The 27566-nt window shown below is 46.5% G+C and overlaps 1 protein-coding gene across 4 annotated transcripts in view; it reads left to right on the top strand.

Annotated features, from left to right (window-relative positions):
- SH2D4B (SH2 domain containing 4B) overlaps positions 1–27566 on the top strand; it is a 107622-nt gene that overhangs the window by 60086 nt on the left and 19970 nt on the right. For 2 of the 4 annotated variants that reach the window (XM_030940292.1, XM_030940289.1), the window contains exons 5-6: positions 4078–4294; positions 9517–9644. In XM_030940292.1, the coding sequence (XP_030796152.1) occupies positions 4078–4294; positions 9517–9644 (345 nt within the window). Of the gene's footprint in view, positions 1–4077; positions 4295–9516; positions 9645–19060; positions 19083–27566 lie in introns of those variants that run through there. The other 2 variants (XM_030940291.1, XM_030940290.1) reach the window with 2 other exon arrangements.

The raw sequence follows: 27566 nt of genomic DNA, 5'->3' as shown, positions 1-27566 counted from the left end.
TCTCGGCTGCCTGTTTTCCCTCCCCGGGGTCAAAAGCTTTTCCTACTCATACTTGTTTTTTCCATTCTCTGACAGGAGCCCCTGACTCCACACATCCCCTCCGCTCTCACATCACTTCCCCACCTCCACCCAGGGACGGACTCTTTCTAAAGGCGCCATTTCAGCCTCTTTATCTCACAGCAAACACTACAATAACAGATAATATTTAATAAACCTAGCCCATGCCAGGGCTTTTCAAGCCTGCTATGTACTGTCCCATTTACGTCTCAAAGCAACTCAGTCAAGCCCCCACTTCATAGGCAAGGAAAGAAGGTGTAGATAAGGTAATTCAGGTTGCCCAAGATCACACGGAGCAGAATTTAAATACATCCACATTCACATACAATTCAAATCTTTACTGATGCCTTCCCCCATATTATAGGATTATTCATTAATTTTCAGGGACATCGTTCTATTCACACAAGGGATTACTACAAATTAATGTTGCTTTGAAGCATGGAGTTTCTCTGCAGGATGTAACCGGGTCATCTGAATTCTATAGGACACTGAACTTTTTCCGTCTGGGCAGGGGAGTAGGGTGGGCCTGAGATCTCTGAGCTGACCCAGTTGGTCTGAGTTGGTGAACACAGCTGCACAGAGGCAGGTTTGTAGCTTGGTGGGAGTGTGGCGGAGCTACAGTGCAGAATGATGTGTGTGTGTGTGTGTGTGTGTGTGTGTTTGTGTGTGCTGGGGAAGGAGCCCACTGAGCTGAGAAAGTAAGGAAAGTAGGCAGGGCACTTCTCAGGGTCTTACCTGGCAGGCCAAGGTGTTTGTATTTTTTTTTTTTTTTTTTGAGACGGAGTCTCGCTCTGTCACCCAAGCTGGAGTGCACTGGCCAGATCTCAGCTCACTGCAAGCTCCGCCTCCCAGGTTCACGCCATTCTCCTGCCTCAGCCTCCCCGAGTAGCTGGGACTACAGGCGACCGCCACCTCGCCCGGCTAGTTTTTTGTATTTTTTAGTAGAGACGGGGTTTCACCGTGTTAGCCAGGATGGTCTCGATCTCCTGACCTTGTGATCCGCCCGCCTCGGCCTCCCAAAGTGCTGGGATTACAGGCTTGAGCCACCGCGCCCGGCCAGGTGTTTGTATTTTATTCTCTGTGCAGCGGGAGCCACTGAAGGCTTTTGAGGAAGCAAGTGGTAAGATTAGAGCTGGGCTTTAGGAGAATGGGTTTAGTCTTTGTGTGACAAATGGCTCAGGGCCCCACCTGTCTGAATTCCAAAAACCCAGCTCCCTAATCTGCATATAATTTCCTTCTGCAACCTGTCTGCCTGTCTGTCACTGAATGTCACTGTCTCTCAGGGGCTGTAATCTTCCAAAAGTCACGGTCCTTGTAGGGCACGAGCTTCTAGTTTTTAGTTTGCAGTCAAATGTCTGCAAAGCCCATCCCGGGGCATCCTGACCTTGTTGGAGCCTTTCGTCCCAATACAAGGCAGGTATCATGGTGTTCTTAGGGTCTGGAACTTACAGACCTCCCTTTTGAGTTTCAGAAGCCACAACATATGGATGTCTTCTCAGGGCCACTTGGCAGACACAAGACCCTTCCTTGAAGAACACAAGAAGGTGGAAGGCCAGAGGGAGGGATGTCTTGGAGTCTTGCAACATAAGGAGTGACAAACCACTGAAACCTCAGTTTTCTCTCTGGAATGGCCTCTTCCCTTTTCTTTCACTGGAAAACTCTTATTGATCTTCCCACACTCAGTCAAATTATTTCCTGTGATGACTGCTGGCTCCCTAGCAGCATGCGAGGCTGCTGCTGCCCCTAAACTTTGACAGTACTTCATTGGTCTCTTTTTTAAATGATGCTCACTACTTTCCTCATTATGCTAGAGATATTTGTTGGTCTTATTTTCCCAGCTTGCCTCTGAGTGCCTTGAAAGAAGGATTTCCTTCTCTATTATCTCTGTATCCAACTCAGGACCTAGTGCAGTGCTAAATACTTAATTGAGTTCCATCAGTCATACAAAAATATGTATCGCCTGCCGACCGTGTTCTTGGCACTAGAATACAGCAATGAATAGACCAAAGCAAACTCTCCACTTGCCCTTGTGGAGTTCACAGCCTAGTGGATATTCTGCATGGGACACCCATGGGGCCACTTCCATAAATACCTTCTGAGGGACAGACTTCATGCTGCCTTCCTCAGATCTGGGAGATGTTCTGTTCCCAGAAAGCGTTCTTTGACAACTTGTGAAGTAGAAATGCTTTCTTTCAGGAACATGGCAACTGACCTTTATCCTGCGAATACTAACAGCGCAGTTCTTGGTAGGTGCTTGCTATGCATGTGTTGAGTGGTATTGGAGTAGAAACAGACTAAGATTTTACTCTGAGAAGAGAAGGTGACCCACTGGCGCTGGGGCATTAGCCTGGTACAATTAGAAGAACAAAGCCAGCAAGAGTTTTTTTTTTTTTTTTGCAAAATAGTTGGATTTTAGAGGCAGATAGGGGCCTGCCAAGATGCAATGAGACTACAAAATAATTGGTTTTAATTCCAGAATTTGCCTCTAATGGGTTTTGTTCCCTTTCCCACACTTTCCTGGTCCCAGACCTCCCTTTTGAGGTTTAGAAGCACAGGTATCTTTTCAAGGCCACTTGACTGAGACAGGACCCTTCTTTGAGGAGCACAAAAAGATGGAAGAGGTCGTGCATGGTGGTTCACTCTTATAACCCCAGTACTTTGGGAAGGCCGAGGTGGGAGGATTGCTTTAGCACAAGAGTTCAAGACCAGGCTGGGTAATATAGTGAAGCCCTGTCTCTACAAAAAATTTAAAAAATTAGCTGGGCATGGTGGTGCACACCTGTAGTCTCAGCTACTCAGGAGGCTGAGGTGGGAGGATTGCTTGAGCCTAGGAGGTCAAGGTTACAGTGAGCTGTGATCGCAGCACTGCACTCCAGCCTAGGTGACAGAACGAGACCTTATCTCAAGAAAATGAATATATATACATATATTAATATATGTATATGTGAATACAGAGGGCTAGAGAGCTGGGTGTCTTGGAGTCTTGTAAGCTGTTGGTGTTATCAAAAGATCCTTTTCCCCCTCCCCGCCCATACATACACTCACCTACCAGCTGTCAAGGTCATAGGAAACCAAGAAAGGGCTCCAGAACTGGGACACTAGTGTTTCCAACAACTCATCTTGCAGTAGGAGGAAGGATGGTTCCTGGCCTGGCCCACTTACCCAGTTGGGCAAATTGCTGTCCTTCCTTGGGCCTCAGTTTCCACATGAATAACATGAGGAGGTTGGGCCAGATGGTCTTTAAATGCTTCTTTGTTTTTTAGTAGGAAAGAGCTCTGGTGTCAGATACACAGGGTTTTAAATCAAAGGTAGCTGCTTGAGTGATGGGGCCATGGGGTGGAAAGAACTGTGTGGGTTTTAGAGCCGGGCACACCTGGTTTTCTGTCCAGGTTCTGCTCCTTATTAGCTGATTTACTTTGGGCAAGTTACTTAACCTCTCAGAGGCTGGTTTCCTCACCCATAAAGCAGAAATAGTCATGTGCCCTCCCTGGGTGGTTGGGGGAAGTCCCTTAGATAATGCAGGGAAGGCACCAAACCCAGGGCTTGGCACTGTCAATGAGGGTGACGGTGGTGGTGTCTGTAGATGCTGGCCACTTTGACAGGTGAGCTGAGTGGGCAGAGGATTTGAGGAGCTGCTCTGAGCAGGACACTCCCAGGAAGAAATACATAGGGAGATGGAAATTTCCACTCCAAAGTGGCTTGGCCATTCTGGAATGGCGTCACAGGAACAACTAGACAACCCTAAACTGTCAGGGTATCTTTACCTTTGTAGGGACAGGCTTGCCCTAGGGCTGCTACTAGGGCTGGGCGGGGCCTGCCTGTCATTCTGGGTTCTGAGCTTCCTTGCAGCCAGGTGAATCCTGAGGTTCTTGGACTATTAGGTTGGTGCAAAAGTCATCGCGATTTTTTGCCACTACATTGCAATTACTTTTGCACCAACCGAATACATCCTGTCCCAGCTGGCGCAGTGCACTGCCTGGGCTGCGGATCTGGGCTAACGCGCTGTCTTCCTGTTTCCAGTGCGCCGGTCAAAGGCGGCTGATGAGGAGAGGAGCCGCCGAGCCCAGCGCGCCCGAGACGAGTACCGACGCCACTCGCTCCGTGCTATCCAGAAGGGCACGGTCGCCGGCCTCAGCTCCATGTTCCGGGAGCTCGGCCAGAGCCATGAGCAGGAGCCAAGACTCTACCACCACCTCCCCGGCCCGGGTCCGCCGCAGCCCCTCGCCCTGCCGGTCAGGTGGGTCGAGGCTCCGCGTTGGCGTGGTTGGGGCAAGGGCCTTGGATTAGGGCATGGGACACTGGGGTCCCAGTCCCGGTTCTGCCCCAGATTTGCTGTGTGGTTTGGGGCTAGCATTTCCCCTCTGGACCTCAGCCCTAGTCTGGGGTAGGAGAGGGAGGAGAGGTGTGGGAGTTGGAGATTTGTAATAACTTTGGAGTTCTGGGAGCTTTGACCTTTTTTTTTTTTTTTTTTTGAGACGGAGTCTTGCTCTGTCGCCCAGGCTGGAGTGCAGTGGCGCGATCTCGGCCCACTGCAAGCTCCGCCTCCCAGGTTCACGCCATTCTCCTGCCTCAGCCTACCGAGTAGCTGGGACTACAGGCGTCCGCCACCACGCCCGGCTAATTTTTTTGTATTTTTTGGTGGAGACAGGGTTTCACCGTGTTAACTGGGATGGTCTCGATCTCCTGACCTCGTGATCCGCCCGCCTCGGCCTCCCAAAGTACTGGGATTACAGGCCTGAGCCATCGCGCCCCTACGAGCTTTGACCTTTTTAAGGTCAAGGATTCCTTTGAGAATCTGAAGAAAGCTGTGTACCTTCTTCCCCCTCAAATTTGCGATATAAAGACCTAGAATGTTTGGATACAATTTGAGACTCTAAGGGCCCCAGGCTAAGAACTTGTAATGAGCCCTCAGATGGGTGAAGCATGGCCGGGCAGCCTGGACACAGGGCTTGAGGACTCTCAGAGTCCCAGGCAAGCCGGTTTTTCTCTAATTGGAATAGTAGGTTTGCAGTTTAGCATGGTTGGATGCAGGCGGGTCCTCACACACATTTGTGTCCCCTAAGGGTTTGCAAGGGCACTTAGATGACTGTCCGAAATTGCCAGGACCAAAGGTTAAGAGGTTGCAGGGAGCCTCTCTTTCTTCTACCCGCCCCCACCTTAGGCCAGCCCCAAGGTTTGGCCTCTCTCAGCTTGGGTGCTCCCGTGCCCGGATCATTGCTGAACAACGACTGTCCCCAGGAGGGCCAGAGGCTGGGTGGTGAGCACCTGCCGGCTCCCTTAACCTCAGGTAATCTGCAGAAGAGTCCAGTCACCCCCAGATAATGAAGGGGTGTCTGAGTTTTGCTTTAGTTGGGGTTTGGGATTACTCATAACTTTATTCTCCCTCTGCCTACAGTGTAGGGACAGTTGATGATGTCTTCATTTCTTCCCTCCCACCTTCTCACCCTTTCCTTTCTTTTGTCTGTGATAAACATTTTTTCTCAGTTTGGCACTTATTTTTTGATTTTCATGATGAAATTTTTTGTCATGCAGGAATTCTTGATTGTTACAAGGTCAAACTTTCTTGTATATTTTCTTTTTTTTGTTTTTTTGAGATAGAGTCTCACTCTGTCTCCCAGACTGGAGTGCAATGGCGCCATCTTGGGTCACTGCAACCTCTGCCTACCAGGTTCAAGCGATTCTCCTGCCTCAGCCTCCTGAGTAGCTGGGATTACAGGCACGCGCCACCATGCTTGGCTAATTTTTGTATTTTTAGTAGAGACAGGGTTTCACCATATTGGTCAGGCTGGTCTCAAACTCCTGACCTCAGGTGACCCACCTGCCTTGGCCTCCCAAAGTGCTAGGATTATAGGTGTGAGCCACTGCTCCTGGCCTCTTTTATATTTTCTAAATTTGAGGGCATAGTTAGAAAAGCCTTCTCCCCATCTATGCTTTTTAAAACAAACCTAGAAATTTTCCCTCAGGCCCATTTGATCAAGGAGCCACATGGACCATGGTGCAGCCTGGCTCTGGGCTGGCTGTGTGCAGCCAATAGGGGAGCAGTGGCCTCACTCCCGAGTGAGCCTGAAAGGGGGCAAGCAGCTGTGCACACAGGGCAGCAGGCCCAGGCAGTGAGAAGGCCCTCCTACCAGCCTCTCTCCTGTGGCGGCCCCATGGGATGGGTCCCTATGGCCTCACTGCTCTCACCTCTCTGGTGCCTGCCAGCACACCTTGTCTGTCTGTGCTGAGGGCAGAAGCATGCGGCTGATGGGAGGAGAGGTTCAGGAGTGAGGCTTTGGGCCAAGTGGCCTCCTAGAATACACATCTAGTATTTATATGTTTTTTTGTTTTGAGTTTTGAGTATTTATTATCCTTATTTTAATAAAATTTATTTAATTGTATATTTATTAGATTTAAATTTTTTTAAACAAAATTTGAGACCGAGTCTTGCTCTGTCACCTAGGCTGGAGTGCAGTGGTGGTCCGATCCCGGCTCACTGCAATCTCTGCCTCCCAGGTTCAAGTGATTCTCCTGCGTCAGCCTCCCTAGTAGCTGGGATTACAGGTGCGCACCATCACACCTGGCTAATTTTTTGTATTTTTAGTAGAGACAGGGTTTGACCATGTTGACCAGGCTGGTCTCGAACTCCTGACCTCAGGTGATCTGCCCACCTTAGCCTTCCAAAGTGCTGGGATTACAGGCATGAGTCACTGTGCCTGGCCTATTACATTTAACTTTTAATGATGGCTATGTTTAACTGGCTTAGAAAATTCCTGAAAATTTAAGTCAGCTCTTGTGGACCAGTACACAAGCTGCTCACATATCTTTTTACCCAGGCCCTACTCTTTACTGCTGGTATGACTTTGGCTAGTAATTTCACTGCTAGAATCTATGCTAAGGAAATTATCTGCAAATTGGAAAAAGTGCAAAGATGATTATCATAGCATTATTAATAATGGCAAAAAGTCAGAAGCAATGTAATTGTTTAAAGTGAATTTTGGTTAAGTCAATTCATTGGAATGTTTTGTGGAACTGAAAGGGACTTCTTTGAAGGCTTTGTAACAGGGGAAAATGCCATAGATTAGCTGAAAAAAAAAAAAGAAGAAGTGCAAACTATCTAATTTATATAGAATGATCAAAATTTTAAGGTATATAAATGTAGCATTTATGTTCTGGAGGAGTCAGATTCCCTGCTTAGAAACGAATTCAAATCGACTGCTTAGAAACAGAGGGACAAGAGTGTGTGAATTTATTTTTTGTTGTTATATATAACTTCCTATTGCCTTCTAAGGAAAGCGAGTCCTAGAAACTGGAGGAGTTTTTCCCCACCGAGCACAGCTATTTTTTGGGGGATGCAAATGTGGAGGAAGAGGCTGGGTGAAGCAGGCTGCTTTGCACTGCTTAATGAAGAAGAAAGACATCTGAGCTTACTGAGAAGGAAGAGTGTGAGGACTGGGAACATAGGCCCGCTGGCTATAGGGCTGTAGGGGGTAAAGGAAAGTCCAGAGTGGCAGTGAGTGGGAAGACAGGGTGTGGAGGCCAACTCTACCGATGACGGCTGTAAGCTGTGCAATGTAACCTCACCCTCTGTCCTTCTGACATCTTTTCTCAAATCTATAGTGTCTGCTACTGTGTGTGTGCATGCGTGTACATGTGTGAGTGTATTCAGTTTAGGGCAAGTAAAGAAATGCCCTGTGGATTTATTCTGGGCTTGTAAGGAGGTACGCTGAGCACAGTGTCAAAGTGTGGGTACAGGGCAAATATGGAGACCACATGAGAGGACAGCTGACATTGATTTTATAAAAAACAAGGATAACCGTGAATTCTAAATGCCAGTACTATCAGGTGGATAACAACAACAAAATAAGAATTTACCAGGCTCCTGTCACTCAGTTGAAAATGGCGAAGAGGCTGTGGTTGTTCAAGGTGGGCTGTTCCTTTGTTCCTCAGATGCTGTATTACTATTATTATTATTATTATTATTATTATTATTTTGAGACAGAGTCTCACTCTGTTGCCCAGGCTGGAGTGCAGTGGCACGATCTCAGCTCACTGCCTCCTGGGTTCAAGCGATTCTCCTGCTTCAGCCTCTTGAGTAGCTGGGATTACAGGTGTCTCCCACCATGCCCGGCTAATTTTTGTATTTTTAGTAGAGATGGGGTTTCACCACAACTCCTGCGCTTTTGTAAGGCAGCACCAGGACAGTGAACAGAGAGAGAAACCGGAGAACCTCAGTTTGCTCTGGAAATGGCTGAGATTCCCTGCCCAGAAAATAAAAAGTATGACACAGGAAACGGAGGCGGAAGGAAACAAAACTGCACATTGGTTACTATGGATGGAATGGATGAGGGACTGAAGGCATGGAGGGCAGGAGGAGGAGGGGCATGGGAAGAGTTCAGACGAGGGAGTAGACCAGGCCAGACTGGTCTCGACCTCTCAAAGTGCTGAGGTTACAGGTGTGAGCTACCGCGCCTGGCCCAGATGCTGTACTTTAGTGCCATGATTTCATGCACCGTGGTGTTACTGCATTGTACTTCACCGCATAGTTGTGGGTGCCTGTCACATGTCGTGTGCTGCCAGCTCTTACTGTGCTTTCAGTGTAGCCCGAGTGCAGTGGGGTCTCACTTCGCCCAGTCTGTGTACGCATCTGGGAACCACAGTCCAGACACGAAAACAATGACGATCTTGGCTCACCTGTGAGAAAACTTTAAAACGTATCTACTCCCTCGTCTGAACTCTTCCCGTGCCCCTCCTCCTGCCCTCCATGCCTTCAGTCCCTCATCCATTCCATCCATAGTAACCAATGTGCAGTTTTGTTTCCTTCTGCCTCCGTTTCCTCTGTCATATACTTTTTATTTTCTAGGCAGGGAATCTCAGCCATTTCCAGAGCAAATTGAGGTTCTCCGGTTTCTCTCTCTGTTCACTGTCCTGGTTGTGCCTTACAAAACTGCAGGAGTTCTGGCAAAGGCAGGCATCCCCTCAGAGGGCAGGGAGGGAGAGGTAAGGAGGGGATAAGACCCAGAATTCTTTCTGAGGGAGAGAAGGAGATGAGACACACTCAGTTACTTTCCATCAGGAGCCTCCTTCATCGATGCTGGTATTTATGCCCTGGCCATGCTCGAGGGAAAATGCGCCTTTTCTTTTCCTCAGACACCCCCTCCTAGCCTCTTTTCATTCCCACCTGTGTGGCTGTTTTTTGAAGCAATTGGTAACAGTTTTCTTTTAAATAAACAATAACAGGTGGTACATTATAATCTGTGAAATGCCTTCAAGTACTTGGGCTGTTTTAATCCTCTTTGTAGGCATGGATGTGGGCACCGTGCTTATTCATTCTCTCATGGCTCTCTCCTGCCCCTTTTTCCACCCCCCTTCCTCCTCCTCCTTTTACCTTCCTCTTTCCTTCCTTCCCCTCTTCTTTCCTCTCCCTCTGCCCTTTCTCCCTCCTTAATCTTCTGCCCTCCCCGCTTGCTTTCTCTTCAGCAGGACCTGGGAGCGCCCGCTGCGCCCAGTCTCCAGAGATGTCATCGTCCGCTGGTTTAAGGAGGAGCAGCTGCCTCGCCGAGCTGGCTTTGAGAGGAACACCAAGTTCATCGCCCCCTGGTTCCATGGTAGGACCATTTTTCTGGGCCCTGTGCCAGATGATTTCCACATTTTGCCTCTCTCTGGGGTTGGGGAGGGGTGCTGAAGGACTGTTACAATCAGGGGGCAGAGGACTTTATGCAATCTCCATTCTGCCCCCGATATCTCCCAGTGGGAGTCCAGGAGGCTGCAGGCCCCAGGGATGCTGAACGGGTGCTCCCAACTCTTCCGGGAAGGGATGACCATGGCTCTTGCCCACTGCTGTCACCTCGCAGCCTCCGTAGCCATCAAGGGCTCCTCAGAGGCATCTTCTTTGTGGTCATAAGACAGTGAGCCCTGAGAATTGCACGAGTTCCTGGTAGGCAGGACCCCTATCCCCGGATCCTGGCCACAGCCTGTCACACTATAGGCTCTGGATACATGCTTGTTGATTAGATGACAGATGGCTGAATGAAGAGGTCAGCATCACCTAAACACAGACTGTTAGGGCAGGGTGGCTCCCTGAAAGCCCCTCCTTGCCCACCTTGTTTCCAACAAGCCGTTCTCTTTCCCATCTCAGACCCTTCGTGCTTGCCGTGGCTCTACTCATGTTTTCTGTTATTCAGCAGCTCTTTGCATGGCTGACACATTCTCATTTTCCATCTCAAACGTCCCCTCCTCAGAAAGGCCTTTCCTGAACTCCTCACCTACAACAGCCTTCCCCAGTGTCCCTCAGCTCACCCTGCTCATTTCCTGGAGAGAGTGTGCCCAGTTGGTATTTATCAGATTTTCTTATTGTCTATCCTCCCACCTGAATGTGAGCCTGTGAGGTTAAGGACCTTGTTTGTTTTCCCCATCCCTGGCTTAGTAAGTATCCACGGGAAGAATGGATGAAGGTGGGAAGAAAATGTCTGGGTTGGGATTAGATCCCAGGCTTTCCAGTTCCAAAGAACAGCCCTTGCTTCTCTGCATTGAAAATCTAGAGCCACACATGTGAGGGTCAGGCTAGCCTTCCCAGCCGGTCTTAGGCTTGGTGAGGTCAGGGACCTATGTCTTAGGCTTCTCTGTATTCAACCCTCACCCCTGCCTCTCACCCAGGGACCAAGTACAGAAATACCTCCAAGACGAGCTCGCCACCTTCCCCTGTTGCCACTGCTGTTGAGCTCTCCAACCCAGTGAATAGCATCCATGTCACGTAGGTCAGATTGGATATGCCTCGGTCACAAATGCTTCTGAAGTCTCAGTGACCCCCACCAGTCAAGGTTTATTTCTTACCCATGTTATGTGCCCTTTGGGAGTTGGTTACAGACTTTAGTCTGGGCCTCAGCCTGAAGGAGCTGCCTCTATTGAAAATGCTGGTGGTCGGTTGGGTGCGGTGGCTCATGCCTGTAATCCTAGCACTTTGGGAGGCTGAGGCGGGAGGATCACTTGAGGTCAGGAGTTCTAAACCAGCCTAGGTAACGTGGTGAAACTTTGTCTCTACTAAAATATAAAAAAAATTAGCCGGGCGTGATGGCAGACCCCTGTAATCCCATGTACTCAGGAGGCTGAGGCAGGAGAATTGCTTGAATCTGAGAGGCAGAGGTTGCAGTGAGCCGAGATTGCAACATTGCACTCCAGCCTGGACAATAAGAGTGAGACTCTGTCTCAAAAAAAAAAAGGAAAAAAGAAAACACTGATGATCTCACGACAGAGGGAAATGAAAGACTTGGAGAACCACACATTGGCTCCTAAAGCTTTTGCAGGGCACTGACGTGAGGTTGTTGCTCACATTCTGTTAGCCAGAGCCAATGTGGCGTCCACGTTACAGTGGATAGTTTTGAAGGATAATCTAGTCTATTGTGACCACCATCCACTTTCAGACCTCTTTCTTCTCCCAGGTCACCACACATCTGGCAGAAGGTTGCACTGGCTCTATAGGGCTCAGAGAGAAGACAGCACTCATGGCTGACTGAGCCATGTGTCCCTGGAGCTGGTGCTGAGGATTCTCTGCCTCTCCCTTCTGTCCCAGTTATGTGTCCCTGTAGCCCCAGTAGAGCTTCCATTTAAGTCACCACTGCTTTTTATTCAGACGTTACTGTGGTCACGGAAGTGCAGCACTGACATCTTAGGGAGCTGCGGAGTGTAACTCAGGAGTGGCACGTGGGTGAGGGTGGGCAGCTGTGCTGGGTGCTCCAACTGCCTTTGGTAGCCAGTGGAGAAGGTACGACCGAGGTGCTCAAATTTATTTTTAGCTTTGTTTTCTTCTTTGACTTTTTTTTTTTCTAAGGTAACTTTTATGTTGTCACAGAACCAACAGAACCAAGATTTAAGTCTCATAATTTATGTAGCTAATTTCATGTTCTTCTGACAGTTCTACCATAAAGCGTGCAGAAAAGTTGCTGTTACACAGGCTGGAGCTATTTGGTGACAGAATTTTCATTGATCTGTGACAGAAGGAAAGAAAAAGGCTCACATATGGAGGGTGGCCAAGTAACTTTGCTTAGAAAGGATGGTGTCATATTCTAAGATTATATCCTTTCCTCAGTTTTAGTGTTAAAATGCCCTATCTTTTATGAATTGATGGTGATAGTAAGTCATGGTTAATTTTATATATTGCCTTTGCTTGAAAAAGCAAAAAGTTAGCAACCCAGGACCTCCCCCACCCCTGCTTTTTTTTTTTTTTTTCCCAACTTTACTCACTTGTAAAATCCCAAAGTCTGGAACAGTGAGTGTGTTCCAGCTTCTCTTTCAGTATAGGAATTCCCTGATGGAGGGGTTAGGAGTTCCTCTGTACCAATTCTTACAGGGGCAGGTGGACTGCACTAGTCTAATTGTTAAGGAGTTTTTGCTGCAGGTTGGCAGGGGACCTGGCTCTCGCTGGGCTTGGTTGGGTGTCTCAGCTGGGGCATCTCTGTACCATGGAACTCTTACACTCTTCCTGGGACCAGTGGGCGGCTCAGGCGTGCTCTTCTCATGGTGACAGGACAGACATCAGAGAGCAATTGGAAGCATGCCAGGCTCTTGAGCCTTAGTCTTAGAGCCAGAACCTTGTCACTTTGCCTTAATACCTCACAGAACTGAGGAATGGGAAAATATATTCTGTCTTTTTCTTACAAGGAACTGCAGAGTCCTATGTCAAAGGGTGTGGCAACAGGGAGAGAAGAAGAATTTGAGCCAATAATGTAATCTGTCAGAATCCCAATACAAATCTTTTCTTTCCTGGATAGAAGAGTCTTAGTTAATTTAGTTAGATTTCAGATGCAGGTTAAACATGACTACTTGGATGATTTCCTTCCCTTTCCTCAAACACGTGGATTTGTGCCAGTGTTATCCAAGCAGCAAGTAGACAGAGAATCTGAAGATATGGGGTCCATTCTGGAACTAAGCAGCTCTGTGACCTTGGATGTGTCCTTTAAATTCCCCATCTGTGAAACTGGCATTGTAACATCTACTTCACAGGACACTTAGGAAGACTGAGCCAACAGGAGTGCTTTGTCCACCAAAAAAGCCACGCCAGTGTGTTTCCTGATGTTTCCTGGGGTCTGGGGTCAACCACCAGAGGCTCTACCTCCTTTGGGAAATCAGGTTTGGGGAAATGGGCTCAGAGGGCAGAGTGAGAGGGCACCGGGAACAGGCTTTTCTCTGGGACCACAGGGTTCTAGGTAAAGTCTCCTGGGTTACAAAGAGTGATAGTAATTGCTTGTTTCTCCTTTGTTCATTGTTATGTTCCAGGAATTGTGAGAGAGATTTGTAGTTATAACTACTTGTGAGAAGGGCCAGTACATACAACCTTGGCTTTGGGGGAAAAGAATCTATTTTCAAAATTCGACATGTATCTAAAATTATTAAGAATGTTCTCTGTCAGAACATTGGCTCAGTCAGAACCCATTTCTCTTCCTGAGCTTTACTTCTACAAAAACAGTCACAATGTGGTCTATGATTTATTGTCTGGGCGACAACCTACTGGCTGCCTTGCTGCTTGCCCTTAGGGAGGCTTGGCACAGAATGGGACTACCCGGTGGGTGATGTCGTTGGCGTTGGTAAATTATCTCCATGTGACCCTGCTCAGGTGCTGGGAGTAGATCTCACGTGTGGCCTCACCTGGGCTTGGGTGGGCCTTTGGCTATCCTCTGTGGGGTGTTAGTGGCATGCTTCTTCGTGAGCAAGCACAAAGGGGGGACCCCACCTGGGAGGAGGCACTCCCTAGCCATGTAGACAGTTCAGGGATCCCAGCAGTGAGGGGCAGCTTTCCTGTGAGATGCGAGAGTTCCAAAGTAGAATGGACACTTCTTCCCACCTGCTTCCACTGCGACCTCAGAATCTATTCAGAGAAGAATGCTGAAGGTCACAGAGCTGCTAGGGTCTAGAACGGGCCCCACATCTTCAGACTCCTCCGGATTGCTGTTCGGATGACAGCACACAAACAAAACATTGCAGTGTTTGAGGGAAGGGAAGGAAATATAAATCACAGAAGTCATTTTAATGATTACTTCGGGAATGTTTATCTTGGAAAGGAGAAGCTGTGGGGAGGAATGGGTAGAGGAACAGAACCACCCCCTCAGTCTCTGGAGCTCTGTCTTGAGAAAGGGGGATTACTAAGAAGGTCAGAACTGGGCTCCAGCTGTTTTTGTGTTGCTGTAAACAAATACCCGAGGCTGGGTAATTTATAAAGAAAGGTGGTTTAATGGACTCACAGTTCTGCAGGCTGCACAGGAAGTAGCACCAGCATCTGCTTGGCTTCCGGGGAGGCCTCAGGGAGCTTTTACTCATGGCAGAAGGCGAAGCTGGAGCAGGCACGTCACGTGACAAGAGTGGGAGGAAGGTGGGTAGTGGCAGGGGCCACACACTTTTAAACAACCGCATCTCATGAGAACTCACTCACTGTGGTCAGGACTCCACCAGGCCATGAGGAATCTGTCCCCATGACCCAAACATCTCTCAACAGGCCCCACCTCCAACACTGGGGATCATGTTTCAACATGAGATTTGAGGGGGACAGATATCCAAACCATATCACTGGGGATGGATGGGGATTCTGAAGAAACACGTTTCACTTTAATAGAAGAAAGAACATTTTTGATGGCTGCAGCTTGCTATTGGGCACTCTTGATGGGGACTGCCCCCAGAATGGGGAGTGGAGGGCCTTTATACTCTCTGCTCCTGACCTCTGCCGTGCAGTATGGTTCTGAGGGCAAACACTGCTGACATTGCTCCACGACTGCTGGCCCTGCCCCTGCCAAGCCACTGAAGTTTGCTCAGGTTGTCATGAACATTGGAAAGGTTGGCCAGGGCCTGGGGCTGGCCACAGGGTGGGTGCCTGGGAGTCTGTGGACTGAGGACTGAGGATGTTCTCCACCCTGTGACTGTCGGACTTCACCTTGCTCATTTCTCTGTTGATGTTGTGTTCATGGTGTAGAAACTGAGGTGTAAGCAATGGTGATCCCCTCCTGGGTAACCCTCCCGGGGAGCCCTGTGGATGAGGGGCAAACCCACTGGCTGTCCTGCAGGGAGGCAGCCCCCAGAGAGGTGGAAAGGACTGTGCCCTGGGAAGCAGCAGCTGAGTGGGAATGGAGTTGGGGGCTTGGCCCCTCTGACTGCATGCACTGGGAGGGAGGTCACCTTTCTGAGCTGCACGGAGCAGGAAGGGGTTGGACAGGCTGGCTGCTGCTGACCTTTGCCATCCTCGGGCATGATGCTGCCACGCAGTCCTGCATCCCATGGCACTGCCAATTACTGCATGATCTGGTCATGGTTAGCCGTTCACAGGTGACCCCACTGAGGACCAGAGAGCCTGAGAAACTATCCCACATTTGTCCAGCAGTCAGCAGGGGAGCTGGGATGAGAAACAGGGTTTCTGGCTCTTAGTTTTACCTATTCCATTCTGGCTGTCTCTTTGCATATACTGCCATCCAGGGATGGAAACTGGGACAGAAAAGTGCCCTCTCTGCATTTACAATCCCTTACTATATATTCGGTGAACTTCTTTTAGGCTTGGCCTGGGTTCTTTATTTTAAATCTCACCTCCCCTCATTCCTGACCTTGGCAATCAGAGCTGGCACTGGTTTCCTGACCCAGCTTGAGGGAAAATCTGGGAATGTCCTGTTTGGTCTTTGGGATTACTCCCAGGAACTAGAATTTCTGGAGCTAAGAGGGAGAGAGTGTGCCAGTCCAAACCCCTGTTCTTGGCTTCTAGGATTAGTGGGAAGACAGGAAATGCTGGTGAAGATTTGGAATCTCTTGAGAGGTGGGAGTTAAGATAGAGTTTTCAGGATCTTGGCAGTGTGGACTCAGGCACTAAAATTCACGTTTAGCAAGGAATTGCTGAAGAAAGCAGGAGTGGAGAAAATAATAACACCCAGTACATAGTGGTGTTGTGAGGATTAAATGTATCAACATTTTAAAGTGTTTAGAACATGGTGTCATGCAATAAATGCTTTGGTTTGTTATATGGAATAGACAAACATGGTGGCACATCAGGAACCGAGGCACGTGCAAGGTCGTTCATCTCTTTATGGCATGCAAAGTTATGTCACTACTAAAACTTAGAAACAAAGAAAAAGACCTGTGCACAAAAGAAAGATGACAGTGATTTAGCCTTCCAAAAAAAAGTGCAAGTCTGAATTTTCTTCTATTATGAGTATGATACCCATCTTGAAACATTTTTTAAAAGTCATTAGGTGTAACGCAGGGGCCATTTGGAAGGTTGGTTAGCATGTCACAATCCATCATGGCAAGCAAGATTGCTAATTTTCCTCTCTTGGGCAGAATTTAGAATGGAAATTTTCTACCAACTCTGATCTCAAATGCAAAACTTTCTAGAGGAGAAAAAAAAGTAGGTCAGCTGACCCACTTTCCTGTTAAGTTCTTGCTTTAGCGGTTCCACCTAAAAAATAAAGGAATATTTTCCTTCCTTTTTTTTTCAAGTGTGCGCTGGCTATCTAGTCGCAAGAAGAGACTACAAAGAAGAATGAAACCATTTTTGCTTTAGGAAAGCATAGATAGTAATGGCGTTCCTGAGATTTTAACCCTTTCCTATCAGCTGTCTGTAGTTCCAGTGTCCACTCTGCTTCCAAGCCCCGCATCCTGTAGGGGGCTGTATCTGTCTGGTGCATGAAAGTAACTTTTGGATCAGTGGCATCCCTGGGCAGAGGACATCTGACTTTTTACTTTTTGTCAGGTGTACATTCACTGGTATCTATGGGATGTGGTGGTTAGCCTCACCTGTGGGATCACACGAGCTTTTTGTGTTTTAACTAGTAATTTGGGAACACTTACTTTGCACTGGCATTGTGTCAAGTAAACCTTAAACATCCAGTATTTCACTTACTTCCCAAACAACTCTCTGGACTGGGTAACAATGGTAGCCATTATGTACATAGTGCTTACAGTATGCTGACACTCTTCTAAACATTTCTCATATGTTCATTTATTTAATCCTATGTGACATCACCACGCACTTGCTACTAGCATTAGCCCCATTTCACAAATGAGGAAGCTGAGGCACAGAGAGATGAAGTCAGTTGCCCATGGTTATGTTTTTAGTAAGTGGGGGAGGTGGGATTCAAACCCAGGTGATCTGGGTTCAGAATCCATGCTCTTAGCTGTGATGCAGTGCAGCCTTGCTACCATCTCACAGCTGAGGGGAAGGTTCAGTAGCTGCTCCAGGGCACACGGTGCTCTGGGGAATCAGTTTCTTTCTAGTCCAGGTGGTCTCCTTGAGGATGGAGAGGTGGCCATTTTCTTTAGGAGGTGTCCAGCTGTCTCTGGGCTATGGAGCCAACACTGCCCTGCCTTACTGCTAACCAGGAAAGTGTCTGCTCCTCCCGAGGCCAGTGCCACCCTCATAGAATTCCTGAAGAGTGCCATCTGAGTTCCCATACAGTCTGCAAAGTCCTTATGCAATAATGAGGGTAAAACAGGGAATGGTGTGTTTCAGATTGTTGAGTTACCTAGACAGGGGCAAGAGAAAGCAGACTCCCTGAGTAAAGGCATGTAGATAATTTGTTGATTATTACTGTCAAGCTTGTGTTGAGTGCAAAGTACAGGGTGTATGGTAATGAACAAAACTGATGCCTTCCCTACCCCCACGGAACTTACATTCACTTGTGAGAAACAACAACAAAAAATTCAAACTGATGTAACCTAAAAGGGAATTTTCAGCTCATAAGATGGAAAAACCTACAGATAGGTCTAGCTTCAGGCTTTGCTTGATCCAGGGAGCTTAGGCTTTTCAGCAACCAGCCTCTCCCCATCTCTCAGCTCTGTTGTTTTCTATGTTGTTTTCATTCCCAAGCAATGCATCAGCCTGAGGTTGCATCCCTGCATTCTCCCTGGCTCAAATCCAGCAGAAGAAAGGGCCTGCCTCTCTCTCAATAGCCCCAGTACTAGTCCCAATAGTCTGCTTTGTTGGGTCTGGGTTGGTCACATGTTCACTTCTGGACCAATCACTGTGGTCAGGCAGGTGATCTGCCTTGATTAGCTAGCCCTGGGTTGTATGGTCATGCCTAGAGTAGGTAGGTGGAGAACACCCTATTGGAACTGCATAGACTGAGAGTATGTGGCTTCCTGAAAGGTTCCCTTGCCAGAAGACAGCCACTGAATGATACTGGGCAGGCAAGACCAATCTATGTCCACCACAGAGGGAAAAATTACCTGGCTTCTGTTCTAGCGAAGCTGTCAGTCTAGTCAGTGAGACTGACATTAAACAATCATGCTATAAATTTATACATCCAATGGAGGTCAGTATTATACAAGATCTTGCTGTAGCCAATTTCAGAAGTCATTTTACTGGGTGATACCATTCTCTCATGAACAGCAGCATTGGTGATTAGAACCTGGAAGGTCAGCTTGGAGCAGACATTCATAGGCATGGATATTGCCTCTTGTGCATAAATATATCTGGGACCAAGAAGCTTGTCTAGTGAAACCGTTGTCTCAGCAGTTAGCCATGGTTAAATTTCATTTGGCATTATAAAAAAAATGAAGGCATTTGAGCTCATTCATCATAATCTCTGTGGCTTTAGGACGTTTTGAGATACTGTTGAGAATGAAGAGCTTAATAATTCCAGCCTCCTTAATGATATCGTCTGGAAAGTATGGCGGTAAGAAAGGAAAGTCACAAAAATGAATGAGAAATAGCTAAATGGTAATGGAGGTGTTGTCAGCCATTGAGGTGTAGCTGCGGTGAAAGCTTTAGGAAATATGCACGTGAGATAAATTGAGATCCATAAAAAGTGAAACATCATGGCTGGCCTGCTTGCGTTTCTTTCTTTTGAGGGTGAAGTCCTAACTGAGAAAGAAAAAGAGCTCATTTGGTTACTCAGGTTCAATTCTGAGCTAATAATTTCAGGGAATGGAATGGAGGTGGAGGGGCTGGGGACAGAATTCCGGGTTGGCTTTGAGGATTTGCTAACTTACGGATTTATGGCTCTATTATTGCAGAGTGTTTTCTGAAAGTATGCTTACAATGCCTTTCCTTTCCCAGGGTGCTGCTGATTAGTGCTGATGGAGTAAATATTGTAATAGTGAACGTGAAGTTGTTGGCGCTATCTGAGAACATCTGTATGGAATCCAGGGAGACGAATAGGGGAGGTGTCAGGAAAGATGCACCGGGATTTGTGCTCAGGGCACAGTAAAAGAGGAGTTAGGCGCTGATGGCCCCACTGAGGTGGGGCCATTGGGGCTGCAGTGGCCTGCCTGTGATAGTCAGTGCTGGCACAGGAAGGGTGAAAGCAAGCCTGGACTTGTCGGGCCAGTGTTCCTCTGCTCTTCTGCATTCACTGCCTTCTCATCTTTACTTACTGCAACCTGTAACCATGGGAGAGAGGATAGCTACCCTGAAGGATCTCGGTCCCTGTGTCACAGCCCTGTCCTATTCTGTAGAGGCCCAACTGGGAGTGCTATGGTCAGTATGCAGCCTCCGGTGCTTGGGCCCAGAGGCGCTCGGACACCTGCAGATGGGCCCAAATGCGTCTCTTCTGAAGTCTCCATCAAGGCCCCCAATCTAAATGCTGGGCTTCTGCCTCAGTTCCCTTAATTATAACTCTGTTCACTTCTGCCATTGACCCTTGGACTTTGTGGCTTAGGCCAAGGCCTGGCTGCAGCAGCCACTGTGGTCCTATCATCCATTATCCACCTGGTATTGTTTCACTTAATATGGCCAGTAACTGTGGGTGATACTAATGCAATTCCATCTGACCACTTAAGAGAGGTTTACATGTTCAAGATCAGGCCATAGTGGCAGTGAGATGATTGGAAACTGCTTTGTTTGGCTTTAGCACCAGCTTTCAACAGGATAGTATACTTAATCTCTTAGTCCTTGGGGATGGATTTACCCAAACTGAAAAGACCCTGTCCTGGAGTCTGGGCACACTTCTGTTTTGCAGATGTTTGCAGCCACTCCTTACCCTCCACATCAGGCTTCTTTGGGCGTTGCTTCTTGAACTGTGGTCAGCCTTAAAATCGGTCAGGGCTTAGAAGTGCTATCTTGGCTCATCCAAAACAGCAGTCTGCTGAGAGACTTCAGTAGGCTTTGTAGCAGGAGCCGGTTATACAAATCCACACCTTGCCCACACATTCTCCAGGACATCGTGCGTGGAAGGCTGATATCGTTGGGCTCTGTGTTCCCACCCAAACCTCATGTTGAATTGTAATTCCCAGTGTTGGGAGAGGGACCTGGTAGAAGGTGATTGGATCATGGGGACGGTTCCCCCTTGCTGTTCTTATGATAATGAGTGAGTTCTCATGAGATCTGGTTATTTAAAAATGTGTGGCACCTTCCTTTTCACTCTCTCCTGCCCCCATGTGAGATGTGCTTGCTTCCCCTTCACCCTTCCGCCATGGTTGTAAGTTTCTTGATGCCTCCAGCCATGAAAGTCTTGGAAAATGGCCATGCTTCCTGTACAGCCTGCGGAATTGTGAGTCAATTAAACCTCTTTTCTTCATAAGTTACCCATTCTCAGGCAGTCTTTATAGTAGCACGAGAATGGATCAATACAAAGGCTCTGGATGTGGAATCTGGATGTGGGTTGTACCTGAGGAGGACAGGTTGCTTACAGTCTAATAAGAGTACAAGCCTTGCGAATATGACTGACTTAAAAAAAATGCTGCATTTATTAGCTACGAGACCTTGGCAAGTAACTCAATCTCTCTCAGCCTGATTTTCCACTTTACAAAAATGGGGAGAATAAAAGTATCTATCTCAAAGGATTGTTATGAGGATCAGATGAGCTGGTGCTTATCACACTCTCAGCACAGTGGTTAACATAATGCTAGGATTCCATAAATGCTAGTTATTGGGTTGTAATTTTAATTACTCAGTGATTTATTCAACACTCTTTATTGAAGGTCTACATTCCAGACACTGTTCTAGACATGAAAATGTAGTAGGGGAAAAACCCACAAAATTCTTGTTCTCATAGATCCTATGTTTGCAAAATTTTGATAATTTTAAAATAAACTCTTATGGAAGCCATGTTTCTTGCATAAATTATACCACACACTATAGTTTTCTTGTTCTACAACTTTTCTTTTTATTCAGTTGTCAATGTATTAAAGAGATTTCTGGTCATGTCCATGTAAGTGATTCTCAACAGGGTGACTGTGCTACCAGGGGACATTTGACAGTACCTGAGGACACATTTGATTATCATAACCAGGACATGCTTTTGGCATCTAGTGGGTAAAGGCCAGAAATGCTGCTAAACATCGTGCAGTGCACAAGGCAGCCCCCGGGACAGGCAAAATGTCAGCAGTGTTGGGAAACTATGTCTGTATTTTTATCTACATCTCCTTCAGACATAAATTTCTTTCTAGGAGGAAGTGCAACAGATGGAGCTTCTTATTTACTTGTTTTTATAAGTGATCTCATCTTACTTTGTACCTACACTTCCTGTTGATGACTAAAAATAAATAACTTAAAATTTCCAATTAAAGATAATCCTATGTCTGGTGTAAGAGTCTCAGTTTAACTGTGGTTTTCTAGCAAGTATTCAATCATTTTGAGCTCAGCGTCCTGCTTCTCCTTGCTTGATGGGTCTCTCCAGTGTCATTTCCCTTCGTCAAATGTTGTCTGGGTACAGGGAAAGCTCACAGCCTTGGGAGGATGCCAAAGAAAGGCCCTGGTCAGTGGCTTATCTCTAAGCCCAGTCCTGTTTTAGCACATCTACTGCTGATGGTCCACAGCTGGTGGAAGGATGGTCTGATCTCCAGTACAGCGGGGGTCTGAGGGTCCCCTTCTCTGCACTGATCATTCCCTAAACATTACCTGACCCTTCCTTGACTCCTCCTGGGGTCTCTTTGCTATATAGCTGGGATTACAGGCACGCACCACGAGGCCTGGCTAATTTTTGTATTTTTAGTAGAGATGGGGTTTCACCATGTTGATCAGGCTGGTCTCAATCTCCTGACCTCGTAATCTGCCCACCTCAGCCTCCCAAAGTGCTGGGATCACAGGTGTGAGCCACTGCACCAGCCAAGTCTTGCCTCTTTTCTTGGTGGCCCTTTGGAGAGCTGGACCGTTTTAATTATTTCTACCTCTTAAGAAGTCCTAAGTGCTGCGAGTTGAGTTTATTGGCCATCTCTCTCCTGCCCACACCCATGGCTTATTATCGTCAGAAGACACAGGCTGTTCCTTATTAATTTACTTATTCTCCTTCATTTTCATTCCCTTTCCTCTGTAATAAGCAGCCATTCCGATAGGCTTCATGTGTATCCGTTGAAAGGGTTCTTACATATACATTGTGTATATATCACCCACAGGGAAGTTGTTCTGCTCCTTTCTTTTTCACATGATGATGTTGTATGTGATTTGACCTTGATGTTTTCTGTGTCTAATTTTTACATGAAATTAGTTTTCTTGAATTTTTCCAGTAAAACGAGGGCCAGGGAAGCATTTCTAACTCCATGGTGCTGCTGCTTCTGTTGTTTTTATGTGGTATTCACAAATAGGGCAGCTTGCTTTCTGGGGTCTCCAGGCTCTGTCCCTTCCCCATGGGTCTAAACTTTCTCTTTCTTTCCTCTATTTGCCTGTATTTTGCTCAATTTTGATTTCACTCACAGTGGTGGCAGGTGGCCCTGGGGGGTCTCACGGTGGGCCCCTTGCGCTCACCCAGTGTTGGGGAGGGCAGAACTCTTCCGAGTTTTCGCAGCTACTCTCAGTTGGTCTCCTGCTTTCCAGTGAATTCTGTTGACTGCTCTTGGATCCATTAGCCACCCTTGTTGTTTATTTCTTCTTTCTCCTGGGTAGACACTGGTATCATGAAGGTCTTGTGTTAGTGGTTTATTCCCACCACCATTATTATTTGGGGTTTTCTCAGCCCATTTGAGCTGTTATAGCAAAATACCTGAGACTGGATAATTTATTTTATTTATTTATTTTTGAGATGGAGTCTCACTCTGTCGCCCAGGTTGGAGTGCAGTGGCGTGATCTCATGTCACTGCAACCTCCATCTCCTGGGTTCAAGTGATTGTCCTGCCTCAGCCTCTCGAGTAGCTGGGATTACAGGCGTGTGCCACCACACCCAGCTAATTTTTGTATTTTTAGTAGAGACGGGTTTTTGCCATGTTGGCCAGGCTGGTCTCGAATTCCTGACCTCAGGAAATCCGCCTGCCTCAGCCTCCCAGAGTGCTGGGATTATAGGCGTGAGCCACTGCGCTGACTGGATACTTTATAAAGAACAGAAATTTATTGCCTTACAGTTCTGGAGGCTAGAAAGTCTAAGATCAAGGCATAGGCAGGTTTGGTATCTCTGAGGGCTCAGTCCCCACTTCAAAGATGGCACCTTGAATGCTGTGTTCCCTTACCACATAAAGGTAGAAGAGAATGAACCTCCTTCTTCATAAGGGGTCTAATTCCATCTATGAGGCCTCCACCCTCACCACTTAATCATCTCCTAAAGACCCCTTCTGTTAATACCATCGCATTGGTGATTAAATGTCAACATACGAATTTTGATGGACACAGACCATAGCAAGGCTCATGAGGATACCACATGACTAGTTTTGTTGTAAACCTAGTCCGTGGACTTTGGCTTTTGTTCTTTAGTTGCACTGCCTGATCTTATTTGGAGATTTGGAGAGATTTTAAAATGATGTTGCTGCCCCTGCAGACATCTTCGCAGAATCTACTCCCCTTACCCCATACTTACCTATATTTACATGAATAGTGTGAGGTGCTTTAAATATCATTTGTGTTTCCTTTATCTCACTGAGCACCATACAGTTAGATGCATGCTGTGTGTGGCTCTGTTATTTCCAACTGCTGCACAGTACTCCACTGGGTGTATCGGCCTAATTTCACTGATCTACTCCCCAAGTCATAGATACCCAGATTGCCTACAATTAATCATTGAGTTCCTTTCACGGGATCCTTATGAACTTGCGCAGTGTCTTTCAGCAGTGGAGCTGTTGGGCTGGAGGGTGCATGTGCACTTTATTTAACTAGGCGGGGCTAATGGCTCTCTGGAAGGCTGATCTAGTTTCCACTCCTCCAGCCATAGATGAGGGTTACTCTACCTGTATGCTCCATATCCCACACTAGAATGTGGTAGAACTCCTGATCCCTACCATTCCTCACTGGAACTTCGTGAGGCTGGGAATCACCATCCTTAGACCTCTCTACACATACCATTTCTGTTTAGCTGTGGCTACATTATGCAGGCACAGAGTAACTGATAGACTCTCCAACAGAAACTGGGGTACAGGACTTCCTGCTTTCAGCGACCTTCTCAGACTCTCTGGCGTGTGAGTTGCTGAAGAGGGATTAAGGACAGCTCCTCCAGTTCTTCTGTACCTCTTCCCAGCTGTAGTCTAGAAAAAGGTCTTTCCTTCTCTTTCCTGTCTGGCAGGGACTTTCACAGGACCTATCCTATATCCCCTCTAGAATAGGTCTATAAAACTCTATGTTCAGGTCTCCAAGTATTGCTCTGAATATAGAGGGAGTTTCTAGAATGTGAGAGTCACTTTTTATATCTCTGCCATTCCTGGCTTGCAAGACTACTGACTTTCTAGCCCAAAGTCTCAAATCTGGCTACGTATTAGAATCAACTGAGAATATTTTCAACCATACCACTGCTTGATGTAGCCCAAATGAATTAACCAAACTCACTCTAGGTGGGACCTGGGCATCAGCCAAGGCTGAGAACCATACTTCAGGGACACAAGACAGCCAGCATGGAAACTGAAAACTCATTAGTGACTCTGTTGTTGTTCTAGGTGGTAACCTGCCCTGCCTCCAAAGGACATTGACCAATTTTGAATGAATGCCATAGCAGTAATGTGTGAGAAGCTGCAGACCAACAATATTAAATTATTTTTAATATTAACTATTGAATATTTACCATATATATATACATATGTGAAGGGCATAAATAAAGCTTAAGTGGGAATAGCACCAAATCCTAAATCACTCACCTGTGTGCTTCTCTCCATTGTAACCTTCTCTCTTTAACAGATATGATCCCTATGCTGAATATTTTGTCCATTATTTCTTTGCTTCATTTATTGCTATATAGTAATCTCCAAATGTTTAGCATTGTGAGCTTTTCAACCTAATATAAATGGAGTAACAATGTATTTATTTTTCAGTTATTTGCTTTTCTCATGCTTCATTGAAAACATTTTTTTCTCCTTCCATTTTTCCACCTCTGTTATTTGGAGATTTTACCACTCTCAATGTCTATCTTCCAGTAGTTAATTTAGACGATTTAATATGTACACTTAGTAGATTCTAAAGTTAATGTGGTTGTCCCTTGGTTTCTTTGGGGGATTGGTTCCAGGAACCCCTGTGGATACCAAGATATGCAGATGCTTAAGTTCTTTATGTAAAATGGCATAACATTTGCATATAGCGTAGGTGCATCCTCCTACACTTTAAATTATTTATAGATGACTTATAATACCTAATATGATGTAAATGCTATGTAAATAGTTGTTGTAATGTATTCTTTTTACTTGTATTTTTAAAATTGTTTTCTTGTTTTTTATTCATTTTTGGTTTTGAATTGTTTTTTTTTTTTTTTTTTTTTTTTTGAGACAGAGTCTCACTCTGACACCCAGGCTGGAGTGCAGTGGTGTGATCTTGGCTCACTGCAATCTCCACCTCCTGGGTTCAAGCGATTCTCCTGTCTCAGTCTCCTGAGTAGCTGGGACAACAGGCCTGCACCACCATGCCTGGCTAATTTTTGTATTTTTTTAGCAAAGACAGGGTTTCACCATGTTGGCCAGGCTGGTCTCAATCTCCTGACCTCAAGTGATCTGCCCACCTCAGCCTCCCAAAGTGATGGGATTACAGGTGTGAGCCACCGCGCCCAGCCTGTTTTTGAGTATTTTTGATCTGCACTTGGTTGAATCTGCAGATGCAGAGCCCACAGAAAGGGAGGGCTGACTCTATATATCTTTACCCTCTCCCTAAACAGAATTTTGAAACTCCTACTCCCTACTGCTAAGATATCATCTAGTATTATGGTTCCATCTTTTTCAAAACCTCAAATTATCCATTATTATTATTGTTTTGTAAGTCAACTTTTTTAGATTGACCTACAGTATCTGTGCTCATCATTTGTTCTGGTATCTCAGATTTTCTATCCAGGATAATTTTTTTTCTTCCTGAAGTACATCCTTTAGAATTTCCTTTAGAAATCAACCAGCTCAAATTATTTTCTGAAGTTTTTTTATTTTTTCCTTTTCTTTGAAAGGTAGTTTCATTAAACACAGTTATTTTTCTCTCAGCATACTGAAACTTTTATTCCATTGTTCTCTGGCTTTTATGGTTGCAACTGAGAAGTCTGCTGTAAGGCTAATTATTTATTCTTTGTAGTGATTTGCATTTTCTCTCTGGTTGACAAAAGAAGAATTGAATATCTTTGACTAGTTTTATAGTATGTGTCTGTGGTAATTGTTAACTAGTCACTCTTAAAATATTGCCTCCTCTCCTCTCCTGTGGGGTTTGGATTCTACAGAGTTTCCATTCCATCTGCCATGTGTCTTAACCTCCTGAGATTTAGATTAAGCTTCTCTCATGTTAGATTTATATAAATGCCCCATGGATGTGTCATTTCTGGTCTTCACTCTGACTCTTCACTCATCTTGTCCCTTCTTCTCCCTCACATCTCATTACCACTCCTCACTGCTTACACAGAATCTATCCGACCTTCAAGGCCCACCTCACATTCCCGTTCAGTGCCTCCACAGAGCCTTCCCTGATTTCTCAACCTCTTCCTTGTTTATTTCACAGCATTTACCATCCTTTGCATGAGACAACATGGTATAGAACAGAGACAGCACTGGACTTGGAGTCCGAGGACCTGTGTTCAAATCTGCCTCCACCACTCAATAGATTCTCTGTGACTATTAAGCTCTGTGATTTTGGGTGAATCCCTTCTTTTCCTGACATTCAGTGTCCTCAGTTGTGAACTGGTGATGAGGGTTGGTAGGAAGACCAAAGGAGAAGGGTCACAGAGGCCCCAGATGGTGCCCAGTGCTGGCTGTGACATAAGCATCTCACAGGAGCTTCAGTGTGTCCTTTTACCTCTATGCCTCAAAATGGAAGCCATTTCTGGGAGGGTAGGGGTCAGAGAGCCAGATATCAATGGTACACTGTGAAATGTAGCCATGAAGCAATTCTTAAGTGAGGAAGCCCTCACTGAGCTGAAATCCTTGGCTCTGAACCATAATCCTTAAATCCATATTCTACACTTGAACATTCTTGTGTCTTTCTTCTGTATAGGAAACATCAGTGGCTGTCCACTGCCTTCAGAATTAATCCTTTCAGTAGTATGGAGAGCCCTTTGGAGCTTGACTGCTGTCTCTCCTACACCTCTGGCCACTGCCCAGCTCCCACCTAACCCCCCGCTCCAGCCACAAAGAGCCATGTGCTAATGACTTTTGCAATCTTCCCTCCTTGCCTTGCTCACTCTTGTCCCTTTCTGGACTCAGTCTAAACCATCACTTCTGCCCCTGGGCTCCAGAACTGGGTGGTGTGCCTCCCCTAG

This window comes from Rhinopithecus roxellana, chromosome 11 (genome assembly GCF_007565055.1).
Source record: "Rhinopithecus roxellana isolate Shanxi Qingling chromosome 11, ASM756505v1, whole genome shotgun sequence".
NCBI classification, from domain to species: Eukaryota; Metazoa; Chordata; class Mammalia; order Primates; family Cercopithecidae; genus Rhinopithecus; species Rhinopithecus roxellana.
The sequence above is the reverse complement of the archived record's forward strand: the minus strand, read 5'-3'. Positions and strand labels throughout refer to the sequence as shown.